We start from the raw sequence: 27763 nt of genomic DNA on the forward strand, positions 1-27763 counted from the left end.
GCTGTCTACAAAAGTGCCACTGATCACACACCCCCTAGAACGAGGACACTGAAAGCTCTGACAGAAAGTGCTGAAAACACGGACCAGACAGGCTTCCATCGGAGCAGAGCGTCAACATGACCACTGTGGGTGATATGCAATCACCTGCAGCAAAGGCAGCAAGAACAGGGCTCGGGAGTAGGAAAACAGGAGCATAATGGCACACAGAGGTCAGTAAGAAAGAACCAAAGGGAATTTTAGAACTAAAAATATACATAATTTCTGAAATTAAAAATTCACTATACATATAACAGGCCTAATCTGAGATCAGGGCAGTAGAAATGACCCTAATGGAGCTGGGAACAAAAGATGGGAAAGAAGATTGGAGTGTCGGGATGCGTGTGGACTTGCGTGGTGTGTCACTGGAGTCACAGGAGGGAGTTGGGGACGGGGGTGAAGAGGGCTGGGTCAAACAACAATTTTGGAGAAATAGTGAGGAAAACTTTTCCAAATTTGATGAAAATTATAAACCCAGAGGTCTAAGAAGCTCATTGAAACGTAAGCAAGAGAAACCAAGTAATAGCATGGTGATCACTTTCAACAAGCTCAAAATGGATTAATGCTAAAATTTTTAAAATAAATAAATGATCCAATGATGAAAGAAACCTCCCCCCCCATACACACACAAAACCACATTTGCTGTGTCATGTTTTCCTGCTAAGTTACAGAAACCAATGCTGAAGGACACAACCACAACCAGCTGAGGAGACCATCTCCCGAGCAACACAAGGGACCTCCCCCACCTCCCAACAGGTACTTCTAGGCCTGTCTGCTCTTCTTCCTCAATCAGCTAAGTACTGTTTTACAAAACTACTTTGTTTTACCAAAAAAAGCAAGCATTTACACAAGATACAAAGCCTTTAAACTAAAAATCTAGTATTTTGCCCTGTTCTGCTCTAATTTTCAGAAATGCACTGCAAGCAAGAGAGCACAGGGGTAGATACTTTCACTGTGGGAGGTCAGTATTGTTAATGTTTCCCCAACTCCCAAGTGTTACTTTATTAAGTCCTGGAGCTAACCATGGTGCATAGCTTGTTTTATGAAAGAATTCAGGGAGAAAAACTCAGTTATAATTCATAAAAAGCCACTTTTTAAAACAATCTATTAGTTTATTGAACAAGGATTGAGTGTCACACAAAATCACTTAGCGATCAGACCCCATTCTCTTTCACATCAGGGTGAAAAATACTGCATTTTTTTATATCAAGATATTTTTGAAAAACTAATAATGTTGGCTCTCAAAATATATCAGTATATCGTTTCAAAACACATGAAAGGCTTTTTTTTTTTTTTTTTCTTGGTAAGATCTCGGTTGTATTTCAGGACACAGGAACAGCATCCTGGAGTCCGAGGGAATAATGATCCCAGTTGCCAGCTCTTTGCAAATCCTGCACCGTATACACCCTTACAGACTCACCTATAGACAGATCAATCCTTTCTCAGGATGTTCTAGAAAATCGAGCTACAGGCCCCAAATACTTTTCAAAACATTTAAGATAATTACGAACAGAAGACCCAGCTCTCACCAACACAAACACTAGGTAGAAAGGAATTTCCACATTTTACTAGCTGTGTCAGAGCGAATACAGATGCGCTGGCCACAAAACCCAGAGGCCAGGCATGGGTGCCCAGGGGTGGGGGTGGGGCTAGCAGCCTCCAAGGCTGGCGCTACCATGCGGGAAGAGGGCCAGAGTCTTCTTGAGCTCCTTGTAGCTCCAATGCAGCTGCTCCACCTCTGCCTGGTGCTGTGCCCGCACCTGGCTCAGCTCCTGCAGGAGATGCTCATTGGTGCTGACCAGGGAGCTGCAGGAGAGCACAGGGAATCGACACCTGAGCCCCTCCTAAAGGCCAGCCTGCGGCCTCCTGCCCCCGCCCCACTGCCAACACCCTTCCGTCTCCCACTGGCTCCTGCCGCCTGACTCTCCCCTCCAGACCGGGTGGCGCAAAACCTGACCCGAGCCCTCTGCTGCCCCGCTGCATACAGGCAGGATGAAGGAGCGGAGCCCATGATGGAGGGCTGCTGCCCCATCGCTCCAGCCACACCTGGGGGTGAGAAAACAGTCTGTAAAGCCAGCGGGACCATGTTCTAGCTCCAGAGAAGATGCCTAGTCTGGCATATTTCTAAGCCCTGGTCAGCTGTGAAAAGCCCCTTACAAATTCTGACGTAGGAGCACCTCAGAGTCCAGGTCTCACAGTGTTGTCAGTCACTTCTACTGCTATGAGGACTTTAGGAGGAGAGCGGTACTGTACCTGCCCACTCAGCCATCTGCAAAATGCTCTTGCCTCCAGTGAGCAGTGACAAGGGATGGATGGATGGATGTGGGGGGCCATTTTCCCAGATACTTGCCCCCACGGACAGACCCACGGAATAGCCACTGGCCAGGTGGAGGCCCAGAGCAAAGTGAACGTGAACCCCTGCTGCAGGGCCTCGTCCACATGGAGCCCACCACACTGCAGATGGGGGGCTGCCGGGTTCTGGGAGCCATCCTGCCTCGACTGCCCCTCCCTGCACCATGATGTCCACCTTCCCTGTTCTTCTGTTGCCTCCCTCTCTCTGCTCCAGCTCATCTCTCAGGAGCCCCTTCCCCTCTGTAACCTGTGAGTGGGATGGGCCCGCTGACTCCCTGGGAGGTCACAGCCCGGCTCCACCTAAGGCCACACGGCACTCAAGCCCAGGGGCAGGAGTGGTAGCCTCAACCTGAGGCAGGAGAAAAGAGGTGAGTTGGGCTCAGGCTCTGCACCTCTATCACGTGCAGGTGGCCCGTCCTCACCTTGGCCCACCCAGCGGCACACTGTCTCCCTGCGCCCAGCCTGCGCCAGCCAGCGCCCCCTTCCCATCACATGATTCTCAGAATAAACACTGGGAATAAACACTTGGCAATCCCCACAGCTCCTGCTCCCTTCTCACCACCCAGCACACAGCCAGGAGTAAGGGTGGGGTCCCCGTGTTCCGGGAGAAGTGACGGGAGCTGCTCCAGGTAGACTAGGACACCTGAGCATCTCCCACCATCTCTCACGTGCCCCTCACCTCCCCTGGCCACACTTCTGGTCACACCCGCAGGCCCCACCTCACAGATTACTATAGCAGGAAGGGACACCCTCAGGTGTTCCTCTGTGCCCCATGACGTGACCAGGGCCGGCCCTGCCTCCCTGAGCCACAGGGCCCACTCAGCGCCTCCACCCACGCCTCCCAGGGGCACCTGTGGCTCTCCTGAAGCATCTGGGTGAGCTCCTGGATCTTGTCATAGTGTGTCAGATGCTGCTTTAATTCCACAATCTCATCAGAGAGCCTCTTCACACTTGTCTGAAGTCCTGAAAGAGAAAAACAGTAACATTAGTTAGTGAAATTCACACTAAGCAGTTCAAACATTTAAGTTAGACCAGAGACACAAGAAAACAATGTAGCCTGGAAAAGTCCTTCTGTGCACAATTCAGACACCCTTGGCTTCTGCCCTTCAGACGCTCAAGAACTAAGTCTACACACAGAGGGCAGACAGTGCAGACAGAGGCAAGCCAGTTGCCAGCTGGGGCCCCTGCACTGGACCTGCTGCAAAGTTGCAGTGCTTCTCCTCCCCCAGGCAATGGGTTCTGGGGACAAGTGACAAGAGGCCCACGGGGGCCACATATCTCCGATATGTCCTCTGGTCTCATGTCCATCAGTGACACAGAGCGTTTGGGTTCCACCCATGTGACTCCTGTCTCTGGGTTTCCAACTCGAGAGGAAAAAAAATACCATTTATTGGCTCCAAAACCCAAATCCAAGATCCAAATAAATCCACACCTAGTCACATGACTGTGAAACTACACAGAGGCAATGAGAGAGCCAGAGCAAGAAGGTGCAGGCAGGGCCCCTAAAAGTGTTACAATGGGGCCACACTACTCAGCAACTGCACCTGCCTATGTTGCTGCTGCAGGGCTGGCGAAATGGATCCTGGAAAGAGGGCAGTGAGGGCGTGGTTTCGGCATCTCCCAGAATCCCCACATTTGTTCAACACCAAGACTGACTAGATGACAGAACAAGAGCCCCACAAACGACATTACAGCCCCTATGATGAGGCAGCCTTAAGGCCCAGACACAAGAGCCACAAGCCATGCATGGCAGCCACATCTGTGAGAGGGAAGTGGTGCTTAGCAGTGAGGCATCCACTAAGTGTCCCCCATTTTCACAGAAAACCTCTGCTGGACCACCGAGGACCCATGGCTGACACGAGAGGGGCTTGGCCTCCCCCATGAGGTCAGACCAGGGGGTCCCTGTGTGGTCTGAAAGGACTGCAGCAACCCTGACCCCATGAGGCTGACCTGTCCAGTCCCTTCCAGAAGAGGGTGGTACTACAGAGGAATTGCTGGTGAGGGGCCCAGGGGGGGCAGGACAGTGCTCCAGAGAGAAGTGAGGAAATGAACAGGGCCCTAGGGGTCCCCAAAGGGGCCACCATATTTCTCTAGAAGTTTGGAGCACTGAGGGCAGACCCCACACAAAGTTGCTGCCCTTGACAACAGCGGCCACACCCAGAACCCAGCAAACCCAGGACTGAGTATTTCAGAACGAGCGAAAGACTAAGAAGTGATACAATAAATGGAGGAACAAGTCAGAACTGAGGATGTCAGAGGAGGTAGCTGAACTCAGGCCCATGGTCATGGCAGAGAAAGCTTCATGGGAAATGAAGGCTGAGCAAGGAGGAGTCTGAGAACAAGCGAACAGCATGATGACATCTCAAGACACACATGAAAAGGGGAAATTTTTTACATGGAAGTTAATGAAAAGGGGCGCTGGCTCAGGTTGTGACCTTAGGTCCTGGAATCAAGCCCCATGTTGGACTCCCAGTGGGGAGTCTGTTTCTTCGTCTCCTCTACCTGCCACTCCCGCTGCTCGCTCTCTCTCTCTCAAATAAATAAATAAATAAATAAATAAATAAATAAATAAATAATCTTTAAAGAAAAGAAAATTTCAAGAAAATATTATAAAGAACTCAGCCTTCAACTAAGCAGCCCAAGGGACACAACAGAAGAGACCTGAGCAGCCTGTGGGCCAGGGCCATGATCTCATCTGTGGCTGGGCTCCTGCGACCCAGCCCATTGGGAACATGCAGATAGACCTGCTCTGAGGCCCTCCACGAATGGTTTTTGGACCCCTGGGAGGTAAGAACTGCATGACACTCAGTGGGCCAGTCCTCAGTGAAGTTAAAATTTCCAGGGGACCCTGCGGTTTACAGCCAGACGAGGCTCACAGAACACACACCACCTCCTCACTCAAAACCCGGGAATCTGAAATACCAAGGGCATCTTGGTGAAAATTTCAAAACAGAAGCAAAGATGGGAGAGATGGAGAGAAGAGTGACCTGAAAGAAATGGTGACCACAGAGAAAAAGCACTGCTCTGCTCCAGGAGTGGGGGCAGCAGAGGCACAGCCAACTGCATGCTCTGAGAGGCAGTGTGGGGGTGGGGGCTCCCCACAGTTGGTACTGCCACGGCTACCACCACGTCCAACCCGAGGCTGTGGAACGTGCAGGAACAGCTCTCATGAGCCAAGATGACCCTCACCACACTTTACAGCATGTACTGGACCTGAATTCTGAATCCTGTAACTTTTTTTTTTTTTTAAAGATTTTATTTATTCATGAGAGAGAGGTGGGGGCGGGGGGGGGGGGAAGAGGCAAAGACACAGGCAGAGGGAGAAGCAGGCTCCATGCAGGGAGCCTGACGTGGGACTCGATTCCAGGTCCCCAGGATCAGGCCCTGGGCTGAAGGCGGCGCTAAACCGCTGAGCCACCCGAGCTACCCTCCTATGAGTAACTTAAAATGAAGTCTACAATAAAGGGTTTGAACACTCAACATTTCATTAAATAACTTACCAAATAAACTACATACTCACCAGTGATCTGCACATTTAATGTAGCCGCAGTGTCTGCATTTTTTGCTTCTTTTTTCATGCTGAACAAAAGAGCCTTTAAGCTACTATTCTCTTCCAAAGATTTGTCTAAATGTTGCTTCAAGTCATCCTAAGAACATAGAACACATTTAAAACAGATAAATCAAATTCAGTAAAACATGCGTACGAAATCAAGGCAAATTTGAGACCAGCAGGCATCAGTTTTACTTTACCTAGCATAAGTGATAAATCAGGACGTGAACAACAGAAACCACAGCTGTCTCCAGGTGAGCAGCAGTGTCTTTCAGAGGGGACAGAGAAGGGGGGCACGCTGTGTGCCCAGCATCTCTGCTGGAGCCCTGCCTCCTCCAGGAAGGCCCCATGGTCACCACAGCCCAGCTCCCCATCCCTTCTCAAGGAGCAGGACAAGAGCTGGGCAGCACACCAGCCCCGTGTGGTCCCTTTAGGCTCACTTCTTGGGCAAAAGCATGGGCAGATCCCAGGGCTTCACATTCCCTGAGGCAGGCACTGCCCTGCAAGAGCCCCATTCTGTAAGCACGTGGATCCTACCTGCCATCCCCACCACAGGTGGGAGCTGCAGATGCAGTGGGCTCCTTTCCCATCCTCTGAGCCAGTAGCAATGCCCAGCACACCATGGACATTAAAGGGGAGGGCAGAGCAGTAACACACCGTGAGAGCTGGTGGCAAGGGGCCATCACAGCCACCTGCTGTCCAGAGCAGGAGGCTGCCCCGCCTGCACGACACCCGCAGACATAACCCCACCAGGGGAGCGAGTGGATCTGTCTCAAGGTGACAAGGGCCCCTGCGTTCAGAAAACAGCTATCCTCATTCTTCACCCTGATGGCCCATCCAGCACACTGACCCTCTGTGTGCACGCACACTCCGGGCAGTACAGAAACGGCCATGTGGCCAGTTATGGCCAATGGTTTGTCTCCCAAAAATGTGATGAGTCCTGAAAGGGCAGGGGTTGGGCCCTGGTCCTGAACAAGGTCTCAGCCAAGGCCGGAGCAGGGGCAGTGACCCATCATGCTCAGTTGTACACAGCCCTGCTGGGAGCATGCTAAAAAGGCTCAGGAGCAAGACCTTGGCTAAGGCCAGTTTCCTGGGCATCAGGACCTGAGGAGACCTGATGGCAGAACCAGCGTCTTCGGGATCCCTGGGTGGCGCAGCGGTTTAGCGCCTGCCTTTGGCCCGGGGCACGATCCTGGAGACCCGGGATCGAATCCCACGTCGGGCTCCCGGTGCATGGAGCCTGCTTCTCCCTCTGCCTGTGTCTCTGCCTCTCTCTCTCATTCTGTGTGACTATCATAAATAAATAAAAAAAAATTAAAAAAAAAAAAAAAAAAGAACCAGCGTCTTCACAATGGGGAGAAGTAAAGCTTTGTGGGGGATCTCTGAGGCGGCAGGTTCTCATAAAATACAGACACTGGTAGATGTTCTAGGGACTCATCTCAAAGCAGCCCCCTCGCTATTTTCATTCCCACCTTATGAATGATAATGGCCAATTCAGAAGCTGGGGGAGGCAGCTGCTGAGATGGCCCAAGAGTGTTCCCACCATCCTGTGTGTCCTCCCCTCACATGGGTGGACTTGCTGACTGGATCCTAACCCACCACATGCAAGCAACAACACTTCCCTCTCAAGAGCAGGTAACAAAGGACGGCCTCCTACACAGGTGCTCTCTGGCTCTGATCAGCAGCTGCCATGCCAGGAGGGCCTCAGGTGCCATGTACAGAGCATGGTGCCTGTGTGCGAGCCTGCAAGTGGATGCCTGCCTCCATCAAGCCTTCAAAGGGGACCATGACCCCACTTGGCAATATGACAGTAAGACCCTGAGTCAGATGCACAGCTCAGCTGCACTAGGACTCCTGACCACACGGGCTGCCGGTAATACGTGCTGCTAGTGAAGGGGCTGCACTCTGGGCAGTGATCTCTCTCTCTCTCACACACACACACACACACACACACACACGCACACACTCAGAGGCTTAAGTGACTTGCTCAGATGGAGCTGGCCACTATGTCCCAGTCCACCATCTCAACCACATGACACAACGTACTGACTCTCAGTACTGACTTTTTAAAAGAGGAGCTCTTGCAGATTCCACATAATAAAACTCAACTATGATGATCAGCAAGATGAAAAACACTACACTTGGCTGGATGCACCACAAAGATTTGAGGTGTGTGCCCTGCTGGGTCGAGTGCACGGATGTCCCTGCTCTCACAGAGCTAACATCTGTTGGGGAGGAGAGGACCTGGGAGCTACACTGACAGCCAATGTGCAGACCCAGCACCGCACAAGCAGTTCCGGTCCTGGTCTTCATCTTCCTCCACGGCCACAGCATGGGCCCCTTACCAACACTCCTGCCCCTGGTAACCACTTTCTCATTAGCAGATGGCTTCCTCTGTTATACAGGGACTTCTGAGTTCACTAGAGTCCCACTTATTTAGTTTTGTTTTTGCATTTTTGCTGTCAGATTAAAAAAAAAATTGAATAGACCCTATCAAGGAGTCTTTTCTCTTGTGTTTTTTAAAAGTTCTACAGTTTCAAGTCTTATATTTAAATCTTTAATCCAATTTGAGTTGACTTCCACATACGGTATCAGGGGTCGTCTTCCCAGCACCAATACTGAACAGACTGTCCTTTCCCTGTTGTGTATTCTTGGTACATGATGCCATTTGTATGTGGCGTAATGTTCCTGGGATCTCTATTCTGTTCCATCCATCTATGTGTCTGTTTATGTGTTAATACCATACTCTTTCCATTACTACAGCTTCCTTCACAATAAGAATTTGAAATCAGAGTGTAATACCTCCAACTGTTTTTTCTCAAGGCAGTTCTGACAAAATTTTAGGGGTCTCCCGTGAAACTAGAAAATGGAAAATACAAATTTTAAGAAAAATAATTACACAAATTTTAAGATTTTTTAAATTTCTGTAAAAAAATGCCATTGGAATCCTTACAGGGATTGCACTGAACCTGCAGATGACTTTCAGCAGGGTGGACTGTTTTAACACTATTACTTTTCCAATCCGTGAACATGGGATATCTTTCCATTCATGGCTCGGATTTCTTTTATCCATGTCTTACAGTTTTCAGTGTTGAAATCTTTAACTTCCTTGGTTAAAAATACTATTTTTACAATACAAAATACTATTTCTAAGTATTTTATTCTTTTTGATGCTATCATAAATGGGATTGTTTCCTCATCTCTAAAGAGACACAACTGATTTCTATTATACTGATTTTGTGTCCTGCAACTTTATTAAATTGATTAGTTTGGTTTTTTTTTTTAATTTTATCCATTTACTCATTAGAGACACAGAGAGAAAGGCAGAGACACAGGCAGAAAGAGAAGCAGACTCCCCACAGAGATCCCAAAGCAGAACTCGATCCCAGGACCCCGGGATCACACCCTGCGCTGAGAGCAGATGCTCAAATGCTAAGCCACTCAGGTGTCCCAGAACTGATTAGTTCTAACACGTTTTTGTTGTTGTTGTGAGTCTAGGACTTTTTACACATACAATCCTGTCCTCTGTAAACAGAGACGATCTTACTTCTTCCTTTCCAATCTGGATGTCTCATTTTCCCGCGTGCTCTTGCTACCATTTCCAGTGTTGTGCTAAGCAGACCTCATGAGAGAATATGTCTGTGTCTGGTCGCGGGTCTCAGGTAAGAAAGCAAGGTTTGGTGTTTTCCCACCAATCACGCGTTGCCTGTGGCCTTGTCATAAGTGACCTTTACTGTGCTGAGGAAACTTTCTATTCTGTTGAGACTTTTTATGACGGATGGATGGCTAAGTTTGTCAAATGCTTTTCCCCATCTATTGAGATGACTGTGTGGTTTTGATCTTTCAATCTGTTTGTGTGTATTAATTAGCATTTGTTGAACCAACCTTGCATTCCAGGGGGAAGTCCCACTTGGTCATAGCGTATATTTTTTTGATGTGTTCTTGAATATGATTTCCTGGTATTTTACTGCAGATTTTAAAATTATGTTCATCAGAGATATTAGCATCTAGTTTTCTTTTCTTCTGATGTTTTTGCTATCAGGATGAGGTTGGCTTCAAAAATGGGTATAGAAGTGTTCCCTCTATTTCTGTTTTCTCGAAGAGTTTAAGGAGTATTAATTCTTTCCTGAATGTGCAGTAACATTAAGCCATGAAGCCATCTGGTTCTGGGCTTTTCTTTGTTGGGAGGTTTTTGATTATCATTCAATTTCCTTATTTATTATTGTTCTGTTCAGGCTTTATTTCTTCTTCTTTTTTAGAGAGACAGAGAGAGAGAGAATCCCAAGCAAGGTCCATGCCCAGCACAGAGCCCAACATGGGGCTTGATCTCATGACCCTGAGATCTTGACCTGAGCTGAAATCAAGAGTTGGACACCTAACCAAATGAGCCACCCAGGCACGTACTTTATTTCTTCTTGGTACAGTCTTGGCAGGATGTAGGTTTCTAGGAGCTTACCCATTTCTTTTCTTTTTTAATAAATTAATTTTTATTGGTGTTCAATTTACCAACATACAGAATAACACCCAGTGCTCATCCCGTCAAGTGTCCCCCTCCGTGCCCGTCACCCATTCACCCCCACCCCCCGCCCTCCTCCCCTTCCACCACCCCTAGTTCATTTCCCAGAGTTAGAAGTCTTTATGTTCTGTCTCCCTTTCTGATATCTCCCACACATTTCTTCTCCCTTCCCTTATATTCCCCTTCACTATTATTCATATTCCCCAAATGAATGAGAACATACACTGTTTGTCCTTCTCCGATTGACTTACTTCACTCAGCATAATACCCTCCAGTTCCATCCACGTTGAAGCAAATGGTGGGTATTTGTCGTTTCTAATGGCTGAGTAATATTCCATTGTATACATAAACCACATCTTCTTTATCCATTCATCTTTCGATGGGCACCGAGGCTCCTTCCACAGTTTGGCTATTGTGGACATGGCTGCTAGAAACATCGGGGTGCAGGTGTCCCGGCGTTTCATTGCATCTGAATCTTTGGGGAGCTTACCCATTTCTTTTAGGTTGTCCAGTGTGCTCACTTATAAGTACTCGTAAGAGTCCCTTATGACCCTTTTTTATTTCTGAGGCATCCACTGTGATACCTCCTCTTTCATTTGTGTTTTTGAGTCTTCTCAGTCTAGCTAAAGGTTGGTGGATTTTATATTTTTTTCAAAAATCCAACTCAGTTTTGGTTTTCTTTCCCATTATTTTTCTAATTCTCTATTTTATTTATTTCTGCTCTGATGTTTACAATTTCCTTCATACCTCCTGTTTTTTTTTAATAAATTAATTTTTATTGGTGTTCGATTTACCAACATACAGAATAACACCCAGTGCTCATCCCGTCAAGTGTCCCCCTCAGTGCCCGTCACCCATTCACCCCCACCCCCCGGCCCTCCTCCCCCTCCACCACCCCTAGTTCATTTCCCAGAGTTAGAAGTCTTTATGTTCTGTCTCCCTTTCTGATACCTCCCACACATTTCTTCTCCCTTCCCTTATATTCCCCTTCACTATTATTCATATTCCCCAAATGAATGAGAACATACACTGTTTGTCCTTCTCCGATTGACTTACTTCACTCAGCATAATACCCTCCAGTTCCATCCACGTTGAAGCAAATGGTGGGTATTTGTCGTTTCTAATGGCTGAGTAATATTCCATTGTCCTTCATACCTACTGTTAACTTTGGGTTTAGTTTGCTCTTCTTTTTCTAGTTCCTTGAGGTATAAAATTAGGTTGTTTGATATCTTTCTGCTTTTTTAACATAGCCATTTACATGTTACGGTCTTATTATGAGGTTAGGAAGGATAAGGACAGCCCTGCCCAGCCAGGAGCCTTGGGCTCAGAGGCTGGGTTCAAGCTGTGCTGGCTCTGGCTGACTTTGGGCACCACCTGCTGGAGGAAATCCCTCTAGTCCAACAGCAGCACATCATGGGCTTGTGCTGGATGGTACTGGCAGGACAGCAGCTAATTGGAGCCTCTGCCTGGACCCAGGAGCACTGCAGCCACGTAAGCTCTACCTCAAGCCCAAGTTCATCCATGCTTTCTCCCTCACTCAGCCTCTCACAGAAGAGAGCAGTCACACAGGAGTGGCAAGGCTAGGACAAGCAGGGACACTGCTCTCTTCAAACGCCTGTTATGTAGGGTTTGGGAGCTATGCAGACAGGCAGTGCCCCCAGTGGTGGGGGGAGCCTGCTGCTGCGGCCTAACGGCAGCTAAGGGAAAGCACTCCCCTGATCTCTGAGGTTGAAACCCCTTGTGTGCATGAATGGAAATAATGCAAAAGCACGCTCACCATCTCCTTCTGTGTGTTGCTTAGTTCTGATGCCACCTCATTAATCTTTACATGGTACTGCTGCTGCTGCTCAGCAAGGTGCTTCTGTAGAGATTTATTTTCCAGAGTAAGGTAGCTGATTTCTTCACTCACAAGTGTTGAACTATCCTGAGTTGTTGTAAATTCTTGCACAGATGACAAAATATGTCTTGCCTGAGCTAAGAGTAAAAATCAGGTATTATTATGGCATTTATGTTAAAAGGATGAGGTAGAAACAAAGTACATTCATACATCTTGAGTAACACAAACTACATGCCTGAAAAACACTGACCAGCATGGAGAATGGCAAAAGGACATGGATACCACAGAAATCCCCTTACTCGGATTTCTGTACACACATCCAATTGCGGATGGGAGGTAGAGAGACAGGAAAACAGTTTTATTCCAGAGCAAAGGTGCCTATGAAGAGAAGGCCGTGCCCGGATAGTTAACGCTGGATGCCCCAGTTAGCCTGCCATGCTCCTTCCACAGCACTGGCTGCTGCTGCTCCTGGCCTGGGATCTGCCATGCAAACACAGTCTGGCAACTCCACAACTGGGAGCATGAGGGCAAGATTTATGGGATCAGGATCCAGAGGATCCAGCTTCTTGGGGAGTCCTGCTTCCAAAAGGAGAAGCCCTGGGGCCACAACACTGAGCATAGAGCTCAGCTCTGTGCAGGGCCCCCAGTCTACAGACAGAGGGGTGGGCAAGCTCCTGTTCCCACTGGCTGCACCTAGGCTGCAGGAGAAAGAGAAAGCTGCCACCTAGGAGGCAGCATCTCTCACTCTGGAAGAAGGGTAGGGGGTGTGCTCTCTGGCACCCAGGCACAGGCAGAAGCAAAGCCAAGTCCTCCCTGGGGAGGGACCACCTTCCTAGGCCTCGTTCTCACTGAAAGATCAGCAAATCCAAGGCCCTGCAGGAGATCATATGTTCAGAGGGTTCAAAGGAGACAGTGGCAGCTTTTTGATGTTTTAAAACCTTCACACAATACAGAGCAACAAGAATCAAACATCATCTGTGAACAGCATCTCCAACAAAACCAAAGTGACAAGGCATCTCCATAAACCCAAGTGCCAACAGGTAGGAAAACCAATAGCCACAGGCCTGCAGGACGCCCCTCACATCTCACACCCCATGGAAGTCCCAGCTGCTCTGAGGAAGGCTGTCAAGATGCTCTGTGCAGTGTGGTGGGAACAGTGACGGCAAGCGGAAAGGATGCAGCAGGGTGCGGGGCCCAGACCTCAGCAGAACAGCATCTGCAAACAGAATGCTGCCTGGAGGGAGGGCCCAATGCAGGTCTGAGCGGACCTTCCTTCCTGGCTCACCTTGGAACACCTCATTGCCATGCAGGGACTTGCAGCCACTCCAGTACCTGTCCACCAGGTCGAGGAGTGCCTCAAGAAGCATCACCTCCAGGGCAGCCTTCTTCCCAGGAGGCACAGCTGAATACAGTCTGGGAGCCACCTGCAATGGAAACAGAACTATGATGCTGAGACCAAGAGTTACTGCATGATGTGAAGCCTCTGACACAGGGATGCATGGCACCGCCCATGCATCATGTGGATACCCTCGTCCAGACATGTGCACAATGGGGCCATCCAAACTTCACAAGGCTGTAGCGGAGGCACATGGAGGCGCTTCCCTACCCTCAGACATGTGACCCTGGTGATATCCCACACTAGGAGGACAGGTAAAGGACACACTACAAGGTGACACCAAGTGTGACAGTCATGAAACCCACACATGGTTTAAGCCCTAAGGCTGTGGGAACTCCAGTCCCACAATGGCCTGTTCTGGGCCCTCCTGAACCAGTCCACAGGGACTCCTGGAGGAGACCCTTAAAGCTAGTCTCCACCTGAATGGTCATCAGACCACTGGCACCAGAAAAGCCCTGAATGTAATCAAGTCACACACTGGACCACATGGGTGGTCAGGCCAGGATGATGTGGCAAAAAGGGCTGCCAGGAGAAAGTATCAAGGCTCCACCCAGGGCCTGGCCACAACAGTGCTATATCAGCATGTACATCAAAGTCTCTCTCCTCCCTGCTTTTAGAAATTACTTTACCAATCTTTAAAAATTATCAAGGAAGAGAGGATGGCCTCTGCTCTCCTGACCACTTTCCAAGTATCCTGGGATTTGGGGGTGGAGGGGAGTAGAAGCTCACATCCATCTCCAGGCCAATGACCAGACCTGGGACACAGGCTAGTCCCAGGTGCCCAGGCAGCAGCTCCAAGCAGAAGGCTAGGGAGAGCCCCGCCTAGTGCTCTGCAGTTAGCTAATATCCAGAAGGCTTTTCTACTAATGAACTTCTTAAGACCCAGAGACTCTGAAATGAGGGGAGGCAGGTAAAGCCACTTCAGGGGGGACAGCTCCTCACCTCCACCACCACTGCCACCACTGCCTATCAGGAGCAAGCCCAGCAACCAAGCACTGCTTTGCCCAAGGTCACACTGGGGGTAGTGTGGCATGAAAACACTAAGGCCTGGCTGCTTGCTCTAACAAGCTAAGGCTGAGAGCATCTAGGTGAACATCTGGCACCAACATCTCCATCAGAAGCTGTATCTGCACATTTGTCCTTAGGCACAAATGACAGAGCCAGGGTCCTCAGTGCGCTCACTCAACCTTCTGTCTCCCACCCGAGGAACACAGGGTAGGTAGTGCCCTCTGCAAGAGGATGATCACCATGAGGCTGCAGCCCCAAGCCAAGGCTGCATCTCCTCCTGTAGTCACAGCCCTACAGTGACTGTAGGAGTTCTCCAGGCAAGGCTCTGCACCTGGAGAGGTCCATCTTTGGTGAGTGAAGCCAGGCCTCTAGGGCACAGGGAAAGGCTGGACACGTTCCTATCTCAAGCATATTCCTTATTCGTCTTCCTTCCCTCAATCCAGACCATGAGAGCCTGACCATACAATGACCAGACCCTCTATAAGGGCAGCCCTCTGATGCACAACCTACAGCAACCACGCCCGGAAGCCAGCCAAACACCTACAGCAACCAGCCAGGAGGCCAAACCATTACCCCTGTAATGATTGGTCCAAAGGCCAGAACTTGACCAGTTAAGTGATAAGTTCCCTAATTTTTCTCCCTGTTTACAACTCAGGACTGACCACAGGAAGTCAAATCACTCCACTAACCAACCACATGGGAGGTCAGGCCTCATTCTCCCTACCCCATGCTCCTCTCACTCCCCTCTCCCACTCCCCTGCCAGCACTGGGTATGTCTGCCAAACCAGCCATAGGGCAGATTTCTTGCCACAGTGTGCCCTGCCCGTGCCTGCCTGAGGTCAGCCCTAATTCCCACAACTCTGTGCCTTCATCTTCAACAAAGCCAGTGACAAAGGCAACAGAGTCATTACCCATATGTGGTTCTGGGTCACTCAGAGGGTGGGAGGACTCCCAGTCCCTACCCAGGATGAATCCTGTGTTAAACCACAGGATGCCTGTCCAGGACACCCTCACAGTAGGACCCCCCCCATGGTTCTCTGGTCAAGATGATGGGACCTCACTGCTGAGGCAAGCACACCACAACTGCTCCGGCCTGTGCCTACCCTCTTTCCTTCAAAGCATTGAGTGTGGCGTGAAATGGTGTGGAGCCCAGTAATATCCTTCCGACACACCAAGACATAGCAAATGCCGGGGAGAAGCCGGTATGGAAGCTTCTCCAGGGAGTCTGGTGAGCACAGCATGGGAGCAGGGCACAGCAGGGCTCAGCAGCCCCCTGCCTCACCATCCTGTCCTGCTCACCTCTCCACTGCCACTCCTGCTGTGGGGCCTCTCCCCTTCTGGCTCTGAGACCTCTGAGTGAGAAAAGGTCCTTTCACTCCTGCCCTCGGAGGCACTGTGCCTGCTCAGAGTCTCCTCAGGGCTCGAGGGCATGGCAGGCTTCTCCAGGTGGCTCAGAAACTCCTGGTTGGCGGGTGCCTGGAATCTCCCACCAGGCATTCTTCGCTTCCTGTACTTTTCAGGAACAGGCAATGGATTTACCACCATTTGTGTGGACAAACTTGACTTCTGAGACACGGCTGGGTCCTCAATGTCTGCGGAATCTGTAAGGAGGGTGGGATACAGCCCTCAGCAGACCAACTTCCCTGGCACAGTCATCACTACAATAGTTTAAAAAGGTGTGCATGCCTGTGTGTGTGCGTGTGCACACACATGTAGAAAATCCACCCAAAAGTGATAAAACTGAGCTAAGAGCTTTAAAAAAATCAATCAACCAATTACCGTGTTCTTGACAAAGACACGTACAACAAAGACAAGTGAGTAAAAACCTAGAATTAGGGGGCAGCCCAGGTGGCTCAGCAGTTTAGCACCGCCTTCAGCCCAGGGTGTGATCCTGGAGTCCCCGGATCAAGTCCCACGTGGGGCTCCCTGCATGGAGCTTGCTTCTCCCCCTGCCTGACTCTGTCTCTCATGAATGAATAAAAAAAAAAAAAAAAAAAAAAGAATCTTAAAAAAACACCTAGATTTTGGAAATTACAAAGGGTTTTAACCAATTTGCCCCTGCGTACCTCAGGCCCCTGTGCACTGTATCCCTCCCTGCTGTGGTCTTGAGGCAGCACAGATCCGGGCTCTGCCTGGGCCCCAGGTCCACACCCTCCTCGCCAGACCACCCCTCCAGTCCAGGCCGCTCTTCCGGGCTCTTGCTGCTGCGTCCCAGCATGGCTTCAATGTCTCCACAGCTCCTCAGATCTGCCATCCGCAGCCAAACCCAGGACTTCCCCCCCAGCAAACCTGTGCCTCAAGTGCTCGTGCCTTGAGTAGACTGTAGTCCTCCACCTGCTGGGTCAGAAGTCACCTGGACATCCCTTGCTCTCCCAGCCCCATGTCCACTGCTGAACCTCACCAAGTCCGCCCGACCACTGCCTCTTCCAGGGACGGGTCTGCTGTACCCACTGGGACAGACCTCACCCCCGACCTGTCCTCTACAAGCAAACAAACAGCAGTCACTCCGTGCCACCCCAGCCCTGCCCCAGGGACAGACACAGCCCACATGCTGCCTTACCTCGCCCTGTGACCTGTGTTCTTCCTTCTCCCCCTCCAGCCCATGGCCACTGCTTGAACCCACTCTCCCAAAATGCCCATCTGAGTCTGGCCACCATGAAGCAGAGTAGCAAGCCACGGTGAGGGTAAAAGTAAAGTCTGAAAGCCTTAACACCCCCTTCTGGATGCAGAAGATGGAAAGACTGAAAAACTGTGCTGGGTCACAGGTGTCTGAGGAGAAGCAACAATTAGATATGCTGCGTGCACCTGGATCCACTCCTGGACAATGTCAGTGGAATGCCTGGCAAAACAGGAACAGGGTCCGTGGGTTAAGTGGCAGGTAGGTTTGTGGCAAAGTTCATGTCCCTTTCTGGAGGGTTAAATGCTCCTTATTCAGGAAAGTGTCCTTGCTTTCAGGAAACCATGCTGAAATGTTTAGAAGAGACAGGACCTCCTGCTCCAAGAAAGTTGCAGAAAGACCAATGACAGTATGTGCGCGCACATGTGGATACATATGAGCGCACACCCGTACAGATGTACATATACATGCGTATGCCCACACAAAAATGCACACACATACATGGTGGGGAGAGGAGGGGCACACCAGAGCAAATGCGGTAAATGCCAACTCTGGGGGCATCTGGATAAGGCAGATATGAAACTTCGTTGCTCTGTGAATGAGTAGGAACCCTGTGCCACTCACAGACATGGCACCACTGCTGAGGCTCAGGATACAAGGATAGTCACAGCTGTCCCCTCCACCCCACTCCGCAGTGGCCACAGGCAACCTGAGTGGGGTCACTAGCACACCCTGGCCACTTCCCCAGGCCCCCGTGACCTCACCTGAACTTGCTTCAGGGACAGGCCAGGTGAATTCACACTGGGAGGTTTTCTGACACTTTTGCCAGAGGCACGCATATGACACTCCCATTTAACAGATTTACTTCTTGTCATTAAATTTTAAAATGTAGTTACTGTCATAACCTGTATGTAGCTGTGTGTGTAGAGAAAAGCACCGCAGAACTTACAGACGAGGACTCTACGATATGGATCTACTAGACATTTCAGTGTATGAGACTCCTTCCTAAGACAGTGTAGGGGGCTGACGGCAGGCACAGTGACAACACCGACCTGCCAGGGAACTGGCCAAAGCCACGTGAGCTGGCTTACCTGGGTGTGGGGTAAAGTGTGCATGCGGCCCACACTGTGGCGGGAGCTCCCCACAGTACTGGTGCTGGAGCCTCTTCTCTGGACCACACCCTCGAGAGCTGCCTTTCTTCCTCTCGTGGCCCTTCTTTATGGAGTCCCCACATTGGTGCTGCATTGAGTGGGGACTCAACAGATGTCCAGAGTCTATCGTACCAGAAAACATTTTACAAGTTTTATTTCATCAGAAATTCCCTCTTAACCTTCTGATCATGTATGGCAGCTATCAAGGACACAATGAAAGAAGAAAACGGTGACTGAGCAGGTGGATTCATAGCTGGACCACCCAGCTGAGGAAAAAGGGCAGCATGGTGCTGGCACCAAGACACAACAAGAAACAAAACACCACCCGGAATAGAGAGAGAGACTCAAGGCAACTGAACTCACACACATGCCAGTCACAGGAAGAGTAGACAGTCTCTTCATAAGCGCAAAGGCAGACAAAGATTTCTTGTTGACAAAAGGACACCCAAAAGCACAAACCATATGAAGAGCAGAACTGACCACCTGGATTTCATCGACAGCCTCTGCTCTGGGAAGCACTGTTGGCAAACAAAGCAAGCCACAGATTGGGAGTGTCTGCGGCACTTCCATCTGAGAAAGGGCTCATGTGAAGACAACCACAGAGCAGGTATTATGACCAATACCAAGGAGAGGGGAACAGACCCAAACAGCCGTGTCCCATCACAGTCTTCAGGGAAGTGTGTGTCAGAACCTTGAGGAACCGTGCCCCCAGAGGAGCCAGACCTGAGGGAACCAAGACCAAGCCAGCGGGGACACCCAGAGTGCAGAGGTCCTCATGCCAGCCGCTGAATCCTGGGATTTCAGCCCAAATTTGTGCCTCAACCTATGGCTGTCTTCAGGAAAATTTCTTAGAAACTCAAAACAGAAGAAATGGAGCAGTAGCATATATACAAGTCCTGGTGGGGAAGAGGCCCTGAGCAAAGACCATGAAGAAATCCACGCGCTGCCAACACTCAGTAACATCTGCGTCCAGTCTAAAGTTCTGAACCCGGCAGGTTGAGCATTCAGCGTCTCCTAAGCTAAGTGGATAACCCCGGGGGGTGGGTGGGGAGGGGATGGAAACTAGTGTTACCAGCCACAGGATACTTTATGTCCTCGTCTACTCTGACCTTTTAGGTCTCCCTGTCAGTACAGCTGTAGTCAATCTGAGAAAGGACAGTTTGAACAACCACGCAGAACAATATACTTAATATACTGACAGGTATCACAATTCTCTAATCCAAACTACTGGTAGTTACAAGTTCAGAGACTTCACAAGGATTCTGTACATAAAGGTGAGTTTTCTGGAAGCACAGCTTTGTGCTGGGGAGCCAGAGATCACCAGCCCCCCAGCACAAGCTGGGCCCCCTGGGCCCTTGTGGTGGAGTAGAAGCCTACCTTGGGAACTATGGAGGTCAGTCTCTCGCTCCCTCAGGCTGGAACTTGTGCTCCCAGGAGGGTTGCTCAAGTCCCACTCACACTCAGCGATGAGATTCAGGACTGCCTCGTCATCTGCATCCATGACCAAGCATTTCTTGGCTGAGGGGTCAGCACACATGGCCCTAGAGTGACACAGTCTGCAAGGAAAAGCAAACTCAGTGCTATCGCTCAAGCCTGCATCCCGCACCAGTGCACATGGACCCTGTAAAGGAAGACAAGTGCCCTGCCAGCACAACCACAAGGTCTCCAGGGAGGAGGAGCTGGTGCACAGCAGAAAATGGCTCTGGGTGCCTCTACTACAGAAGTCAATGCAGGACTTCCCCAGGACAAGCACTGATGAAAAGAAGGCCCTGTAATGTCGCCATGCCATCTGAACATGGTATGGAACCCCAGGAGGGTCTGCTCAAGAATGAAAGTTCCAGAAAGCTCCTATTCTGACATCCCCTAGTGTGTTCTCTTCCTAGCATATCTGCAACTTGACACATGTGATCAAGAAACTTAAAGGATATGGTGTTCCTTTAAGATACACGTGATCAAGAAACTTAAAGGCTATGGCGTTCCTTTAAATTTGGTGTTCCAAATTTCTATCTTTACATTAAGTGAAATCTCTCCACACTGACTGAATATAAAGTGTTCTACAATACAACATCCCTACCAATGGTGACCCTCCAAATGAATGCGAACACACACAAAGGGAGTTCATTTCCAACACAGGCAGCTTACAAAATCTCTTCAAGATAACATTCAATCATATACTATGAATGTTGGTTTTACGATATCTGATTATACTTTCAGAAATCAACACTATTTTCTACTCCTAAGAGTTTTCTTGCCCACTGCAGAGGGAAGGGACTTGGGTTCTCTTTCTAGGTCTGCCCACAGAAACCTAACACATGACACATTTCTATCTTGTGGGTCTCCATGTCACCTCTAGATCATGAGGCTGCACCCTGTCATCTATTAGGCACTCTGAGCTCTAAACTCCGTGATAGTTCAGCCTTGAGATTGTCAAGGACAAGTAAACCACAAAATATTGTTGGAAGAAATTAAAGAAGATATGAATAAATAGAAACACATCCCATCTTCATGGACTGGAAGACTTAACATTGTTAAAATGTCAATACGCCCCAAAGCAACCTACAAGAATCAGTACAATACCTATTAAAATCCGAATGACATCTTTTGCAGAGACAGAAAAACACATCTTAAAATGCATCTGGAATCTCCAGGGACTCCAAATGGCCAAACAATCTTGAAAAAGAAGAGCAAGCATTAGAACTCAGATATGGCAGTAATGCTGGCATTATTAGACTAGGATTTAAAACAACTCTAAGTAATAATGCTAAGAGGTCTAATAGAAAAAGCAGACAACATACAAGAACACATGGAAAATTTAAGCAGACAATTGGAAATTCTAAGAAAAAATCAAAAAGAAATGCTAGGGATCAAATGCACTGTAAGGGAAATGAAGAAAGTCTCTGATGGGCTCATCAGTAGCCTGGACACAGCCAAGGGCACAATCTCTGAGCCTGAGGATAGCTCGATACAATCCTCCAAAGTTAAAAAACAAAGAAAGAAAAAGACTGAAAAACCCCACAGTAAAATACCCAAGAATTGAGGGACAACCATAAGATGTAACACATGCTTAAGAAGAACATCAGAAAGAAAAGAGAAAAAGGAACATAAAAAATATTTAAAGTCTGAAAATTTCCTCAAATTAATGTCTGACACCAAACCACAGATCCAGGAAGCTCAGAGAATACTGGCAAAATAAACACCAAAAAATTTACATCAAGGAATATCATTTTCAAACTGGAGAAAATCAAAGGAAAAGAAAAAAAATGCTAAAATAAGCCAAAGGGAAAAAACATTTTCTGTGTAGAGGAATAAATACAAGAATTACATCTGACTCCCCCTCAGAAACCATGTAAGCAACACAAGAGCAAAGTATTTAGATTACTGAAAGAAAAAACTACCACCCTAGAATTTGGTATCCTGCAAGATTATCCTTTAAAAGTAAAGGAGAAATAAAGGATTTCTCAGAATAACAGGAATTGGAATTATGTTGCCAACAGACATGCCTTATAAGAAATGTTAAGTCTTTAGAGGGAAGAATGATACAGGTCAGAAATTCAAACCTATATGGAAAGGAAGAGCATTAGAGCCGGAATAAAATAAAAATTTTTATTTTATCTTATTCTTAATTGATCTAACAGATAACAACAACAATATATTTGATTATGGGTGCCCACATATTAGATGCATGATTATAGCTTATGTATCGTGAAACGAATGACAGCATCTGTAATACAAGGGACAAGAGAGTAGAATTTGGAGCGTTTTGTTAGTAGGAGGTATTACCACTACCTGTGAAGTACTGCAATAGTATTTGAAAGTGGGCATGTAGTAGTTGTGAAGGTCTCCTTCATACTCTAGGACAACCACTAAAAAAAGTAAAAATGTAAGTATATCTGATGTGCTAACAAAGGAGAGAAAATGGAATGGTATAATACACTCATTTACAACCACAAAAGGAAGAAAGAGAGAAGACAAGAAAAGGAACAAAGAAAACAAGAATGAACATAGTAGATAGATATAAATCCAACTCTATCAATACCACTTTAAACATCAATAATCTAAACATTCCAATTAAGAGATTCAAGAACCAACTACATGTTGTCTACAAGAAACCCATTTATTTATTTATTTATTTATTTATTTATTTATTTATTTATTTATTATTTAAGATTTTATTTATTATATTCATGAGAGACACAGAGAGAGAAGCAGGCTCCCTTCAGGGAGCCCGACGTGGGACTCAATTCTGGGTCTCCAGGATCACGCCCTAGGCTGAAGGTGGCACTAAACCGCTGAGCCACCCTGGCTGCCCAAGAAACCCATTTCAAATATAAAGACATATACGGATAAAAAGTAAATGGTTAAAAACAAGTATATCATGCTGACAGTATTCAAAAGAAAGCAGAAATAACTACATTAATTTAAAATGGAATAGACTTCAAAGAAAGGAAAATTATCAGGAATAAGAGGGGCATTACAAAAAGAGAAGATCAATTCTCCAAGAAGACATTAACATCCTTAACCTGGGGATCCCTGGGTGGCGCAGCGGTTTGGCGCCTGCCTTTGGCCCAGGGCGCGATCCTGGAGACCCAGGATCGAATGAATCCCGCGTCAGGCTCCCGGTGCATGGAGCCTGCTTCTCCCTCTGCCTGTGTCTCTGCCTCTCTCTCTCTCTGTATGACTATCGTAAATAAATAAAAAATAAAAATAAAAAAAAAATCCTTAACCTGTATGCACCTAACAACAGAGCACCAAAATATACGTGGCAAAAACTAACAGAACTACAAGGAGAAACAGACGAGTCCACTGGAGACTGGAGACTTCAGCACCTCTATACCAGAAATGGGCAGACCTGGCCGGCAGAAAATCAGTAAGGACACAGTTGAATTTAAGAGCACCACCAATCAACTAGACATACCAACATCCACCGACCACTTCATCTAACAATAGACTACACATTTTTCTCAAGCTTACATGGAACATTCAGCTAGATAAGTCACAATGGGAGCCATAAAACACATCTTAACAAACTTAGAAGAATTCATAGAATATCTGCTCTGAGACCACAATGGAATTAAACTAGTAATCAGTAACAGAAAGAGAACTAGAAAATCCCAAATATTTGGGAAATTTAAAAGCAAATTCCTAGATAACAACATATGGCATGAGTCAAGAAATTTCTAGAGAAATTTAAAAATACCTTGAATTAAATTAAAACAAATATATCAAGATTTGTAGGATGCAGTGAAAACACTACTTGGAATATAATTCATAGCACTGAATGCATATGTAAGGATAATAATAAAATCTACAATCAATAATCCAAGCTTCCACCTTAGGAAATTAGAAAAGCAGAGCAAATTAAATCCAAAGTAAGCAGAAGAAAAGAAATAATAAAGATCAGAGCAGCAATCAATGAAATTGAAAACAGGAAATCTACAAAGAAAAATCAACAAAACCAGAAGCTCGTTCTTTACAAATAAAATTGAAAAATCTCTATGCCAGGTTATAAGGAAAAAAAAAAAGATACAAATTACTAATATCAGAAGTGAAAGGCGGATTGTGATGACAGATACAATGGACATTAAAAGGATAATGAAGAAATACCGTAAACAACTCTATGCCTACAAATTTGATAATCTAATGAAACGGACCAGTTTCTGGAAACACACATTTATCAAAATTCACAAAAGGAGAAATGGATAATCTGAATAGATGTGTATATATCAAAGACATTGAATCAATAATTAATAACCCTTTAAAACACAAGGTCTAGATGGGTTCATCGGTAAATTCCAACAAACATTGAAAGAAAAAAAAATTTTTTTTAAACTTAGTCTTTTAAAAGTTCTTTTTTTTTTTTTTAAAGACTTTATTTATTCATGAGAGACACAGAGAAAGAGAGAGGCAGAGACACAGGCAGAGGAGAAGCAGGCTCCACAGGGAGCCTGATGTGGGACTTGATCCCCAAACTAGGATCATGTCCTGAGCCAAAGGCAGACGCCCTCAAACTAGAATCATGTCCTGAGCCAAAGGCAGACGCTCAACCACTGAGCCACCCAGGTGTCCCTGAAAGAAAAAAATTAAATGAATTCTCTATAACCTCTCCAGAAGATAGAAACAGAATACTTTCTAAGTCCTTCAATTTGGCCATCCTTATTTTAACATGTAGAAAACTACAGGCCAATAGCTTTCATGAATACAGATGCAAAAATCCTCAACAAAGTATTAGTATATTGTATCCCACAATGTACAAAAGAATTATATGCCACAACCAAGTGGGATTTATTCAAGGCATGTAAGCCTGGTTCAACATTTTTTTTTTTTTTTTTTTAAGATTCATGACAGACACACACAGAGAGAGGCAGAGACACAGGCAGAGGGAGAAGCAGACTCCATGCAGGGAGCCCGACGTGGGACTCGATCCCGGGTCTCCAGGATCACTACCCCAGGCTGAAGGTGGCACTAAACTGCTGGGCCACTGAAGCTTCCCTGGTTCAACATTTTGAAATCAATGTAATCATCACATCAATAGATTATAAACAAGAAAACTCATAGGCTCATATCAACGGATACAGAAAAAACATTTAACAAAATCCAACATCCATTCATGATAACTGTGATCAGCAAACTAGGAATAGAGGGGAACTCCTCAACTGGATAAAGAACATCTAAGAAAAGCTGCAGCTAACATGACACTCAGTGGTGAGAAACTAGATGCCTCCTTGCTAAGACCAGGACAAGGCAAGGATGGCCTCCTCCCCTTTTTAAAAAGATTTTATTTATTTGACAGAGAATAAGAGAGTGAGAGCACAAGCAGGCAGACAGTCAGGCAGAGGGAGAAGCAGGCTCTGTGCTGAGCAGGGAGCCCAATGCGGGGCCGATCCCAGGACCCTGAGATCATGACCTGAGCCGAAGGCAGACACCTAACCATCTGAGCCACCCAGGTGAAGGGTGGCCCCTCTCATTCCTTCTTTTAAACATCATACCAGAAGTCCCAGCTAATGCAGTAAGACAAGAAAAGGAAATAAAAGGAATACAGATTGGGAAGGAAGAAATAAAACTGACTTTGTCACAGATACATGATTGCCTATGTAGAAAACCCCCAAGAATCAACCAAAAACAAGGAAAAAAAAATCTCTTGGAATTAATAAGCAATGATAGCAAGGCTATCAAATACAAAGAATTATGAGTCGCATTGTGTCCTCCACAACCAAGATATGAAGTCTCAAAACCCTGTTCCTCAGAATGCGACCTTATTTGGAAATGGGGTCTTTACAGAGGTAATCAAGTTAATATGAGGTTAGGCTGGGCCCCTAATCCAACCTGACTGGTATCTTTTGGGGAAACTGGGATACAGAAGCAAACATGCAAAAGGAGAGATTCTGTGAAAAGACAGGAGGAGAAAAAAGACAGCCATGTGAAAACAGAGGACTGGAGAGATGTATCTGCAAGCCAAGGAACACCAAAGATTTCCAGCAGACTACCAGGAGAATCATGAAGTAGATTCTCTCACACAGAATCAATTCCTCCAACACCCTGATTTCAGACTTCTACCCTTAACAACTGTGAGACAGCAAATTTACTGGTTACTTTAAGTCACCCAGTCTGTGGAACTTTGTCACATCAATAGGAAAACTAATACACAGGGTTAATATGCAGAAGTCAACCTCTTCCAACATACCAATAATGAACAAATGGCATTTCAAATGAAATAGGGTAGTATTATTTACATTAGCACCGAAAAAATAACAGCTAATGTATCATTTAACAAAACACGTACAAGATCTGTTTGAGAACTACAAACCTCTGACACGTGAATCAAAGAAGAACTAAATAGACAGATATTCTATGCTCACAGAGACGAAGACTCAATATTGTCAAGGTGTCAGTTCTTCCCAACTTGATCCGTAAGAATTATTGCAATCCCTGTCAAAATCCCAGCAAGGTTATTTCATGGATATTGACAAACTGATAATTTATATAGGGAGGCAAAAGACTCAGAACAGCCACCAAAATACTGAAGAACAGTCAGAGGTCTGATACTACCTGACTCATAATCAAAGAGGCTAGGAAACTTTGTAGGGTTTGTCTCTCTAGGAGCCACCAAGCCCATTCATGAGGCTCCACCTTTATGACTTAATCACCTCCCAGACGCCCACCTCCTAACACCATCACCTAGGAGGGTTAGAATTTCAACATATGAATTTAAGGGGCCACAAACATCCAGACCATCACACAGGGTAACAGGAATAGCTGTCTACACAGTAATTAACCTAGTTTGGAATGGGGAGGTAAGGAGAGTGGGGGCTAAAGGGGATCTGAGGAACAGGAGACCCCAAGGATTTAAAATTGATCCTGAGACATTGGAACAGAAACTGGCAATGTATAGCCACAGGTCCAATCCAGCCCACTGCCTATTTCTGTAATAAAGTTTAATTGGAACACAGTCATTTGTTCAAGTATTACCTATGGCTGCTTTCATGCTACAAAGGTAGAATTCAAATGTTGAGAACGAGATCATGTGGTCCACAAAACCAAAATCATTCACTCTCCAGTCCTTTTCAAAAAAGAATTGGTCAACCACTCCATCAGAGGAATTTAAGGATGAGCTAAAGCACTTAATGCAAGAAGAAAACCATTAAAAGCTCCAGACAAACAAAATGGTGTATAAGCACATATAATCGTAGCACATTACAAGCAATATAAATACTGCCTTAAAAATCAACCTGCAAACCACAAAGACACTTTATGATTTCAGAACACATTTAAATACTATTAACCTTCACTGTGTACAGTTAAACCTAACAATGGAGCTGACAGGAGCTGGGAGGGGGCACGGAAGCGGGCATAGGCAGACAAAAGATCCCACTCCCACAGCTCAACTACATCTGGCAGAGCCAGCACGGGCCACAGGACACTGAGCAGAGAACACAAAAAGGATCATATTCCATGGACTGTACCACTGGGGTCAGAGAGGAAGGGCCTGTGGCAGGGGTCAGTGACTGCTTAAGGTGCTCACACCCATAAAAGGTGATGTGTTTGCATGTTTGGAGATGAGCGAGTAACTCAAAACCTGCAAGCAGAAACAACTGCAGAAGCAACCAATGACTGTCTCTGAGGACGGGGCTGAGGCAGCAGTAAGGGGCTGTCATTTCTCATCACAAGCCTCTCACACTATTTGATTTTACATGTATTACTTTAATAAACTTTTCAATATTAAAAAAGAACTATGAAAAAAAAATAAAAAATAAAAATAAAAATAAAAAAGAACTATGGAAAACAAGGACAAGAGAGGGTGAG

General features: G+C 46.8%; 1 protein-coding gene across 3 annotated transcripts in view; it reads right to left on the reverse strand.

Annotated features, from left to right (window-relative positions):
- Positions 1-1124: 1124 nt before the first annotated feature.
- The window catches only part of CEP72 (centrosomal protein 72), a 36441-nt gene continuing 9802 nt past the window's right edge, over positions 1125-27763 (reverse strand). For 2 of the 3 annotated variants that reach the window (XM_055308450.1, XM_055308451.1), the window contains exons 5-12: positions 19841-20019; positions 18404-18586; positions 15995-16296; positions 13577-13715; positions 12232-12428; positions 5909-6035; positions 3240-3351; positions 1125-1842 (exon numbers count right to left, since the gene is read on the reverse strand). In XM_055308450.1, coding sequence (XP_055164425.1) covers positions 1686-1842; positions 3240-3351; positions 5909-6035; positions 12232-12428; positions 13577-13715; positions 15995-16296; positions 18404-18586; positions 19841-20019 — 1396 coding nt within the window. In that variant the 3' untranslated portion in view covers positions 1125-1685. The remainder of the gene's footprint in view (positions 1843-3239; positions 3352-5908; positions 6036-12231; positions 12429-13576; positions 13716-15994; positions 16297-18403; positions 18587-19840; positions 20020-27763) is intronic. The other variant, XM_055308452.1, reaches the window with a different exon arrangement.

This window comes from Nyctereutes procyonoides, unplaced genomic scaffold, assembly GCF_905146905.1.
Source record: "Nyctereutes procyonoides isolate TBG_1078 unplaced genomic scaffold, NYPRO_anot_genome, whole genome shotgun sequence".
Lineage (NCBI taxonomy): Eukaryota > Metazoa > Chordata > Mammalia > Carnivora > Canidae > Nyctereutes > Nyctereutes procyonoides.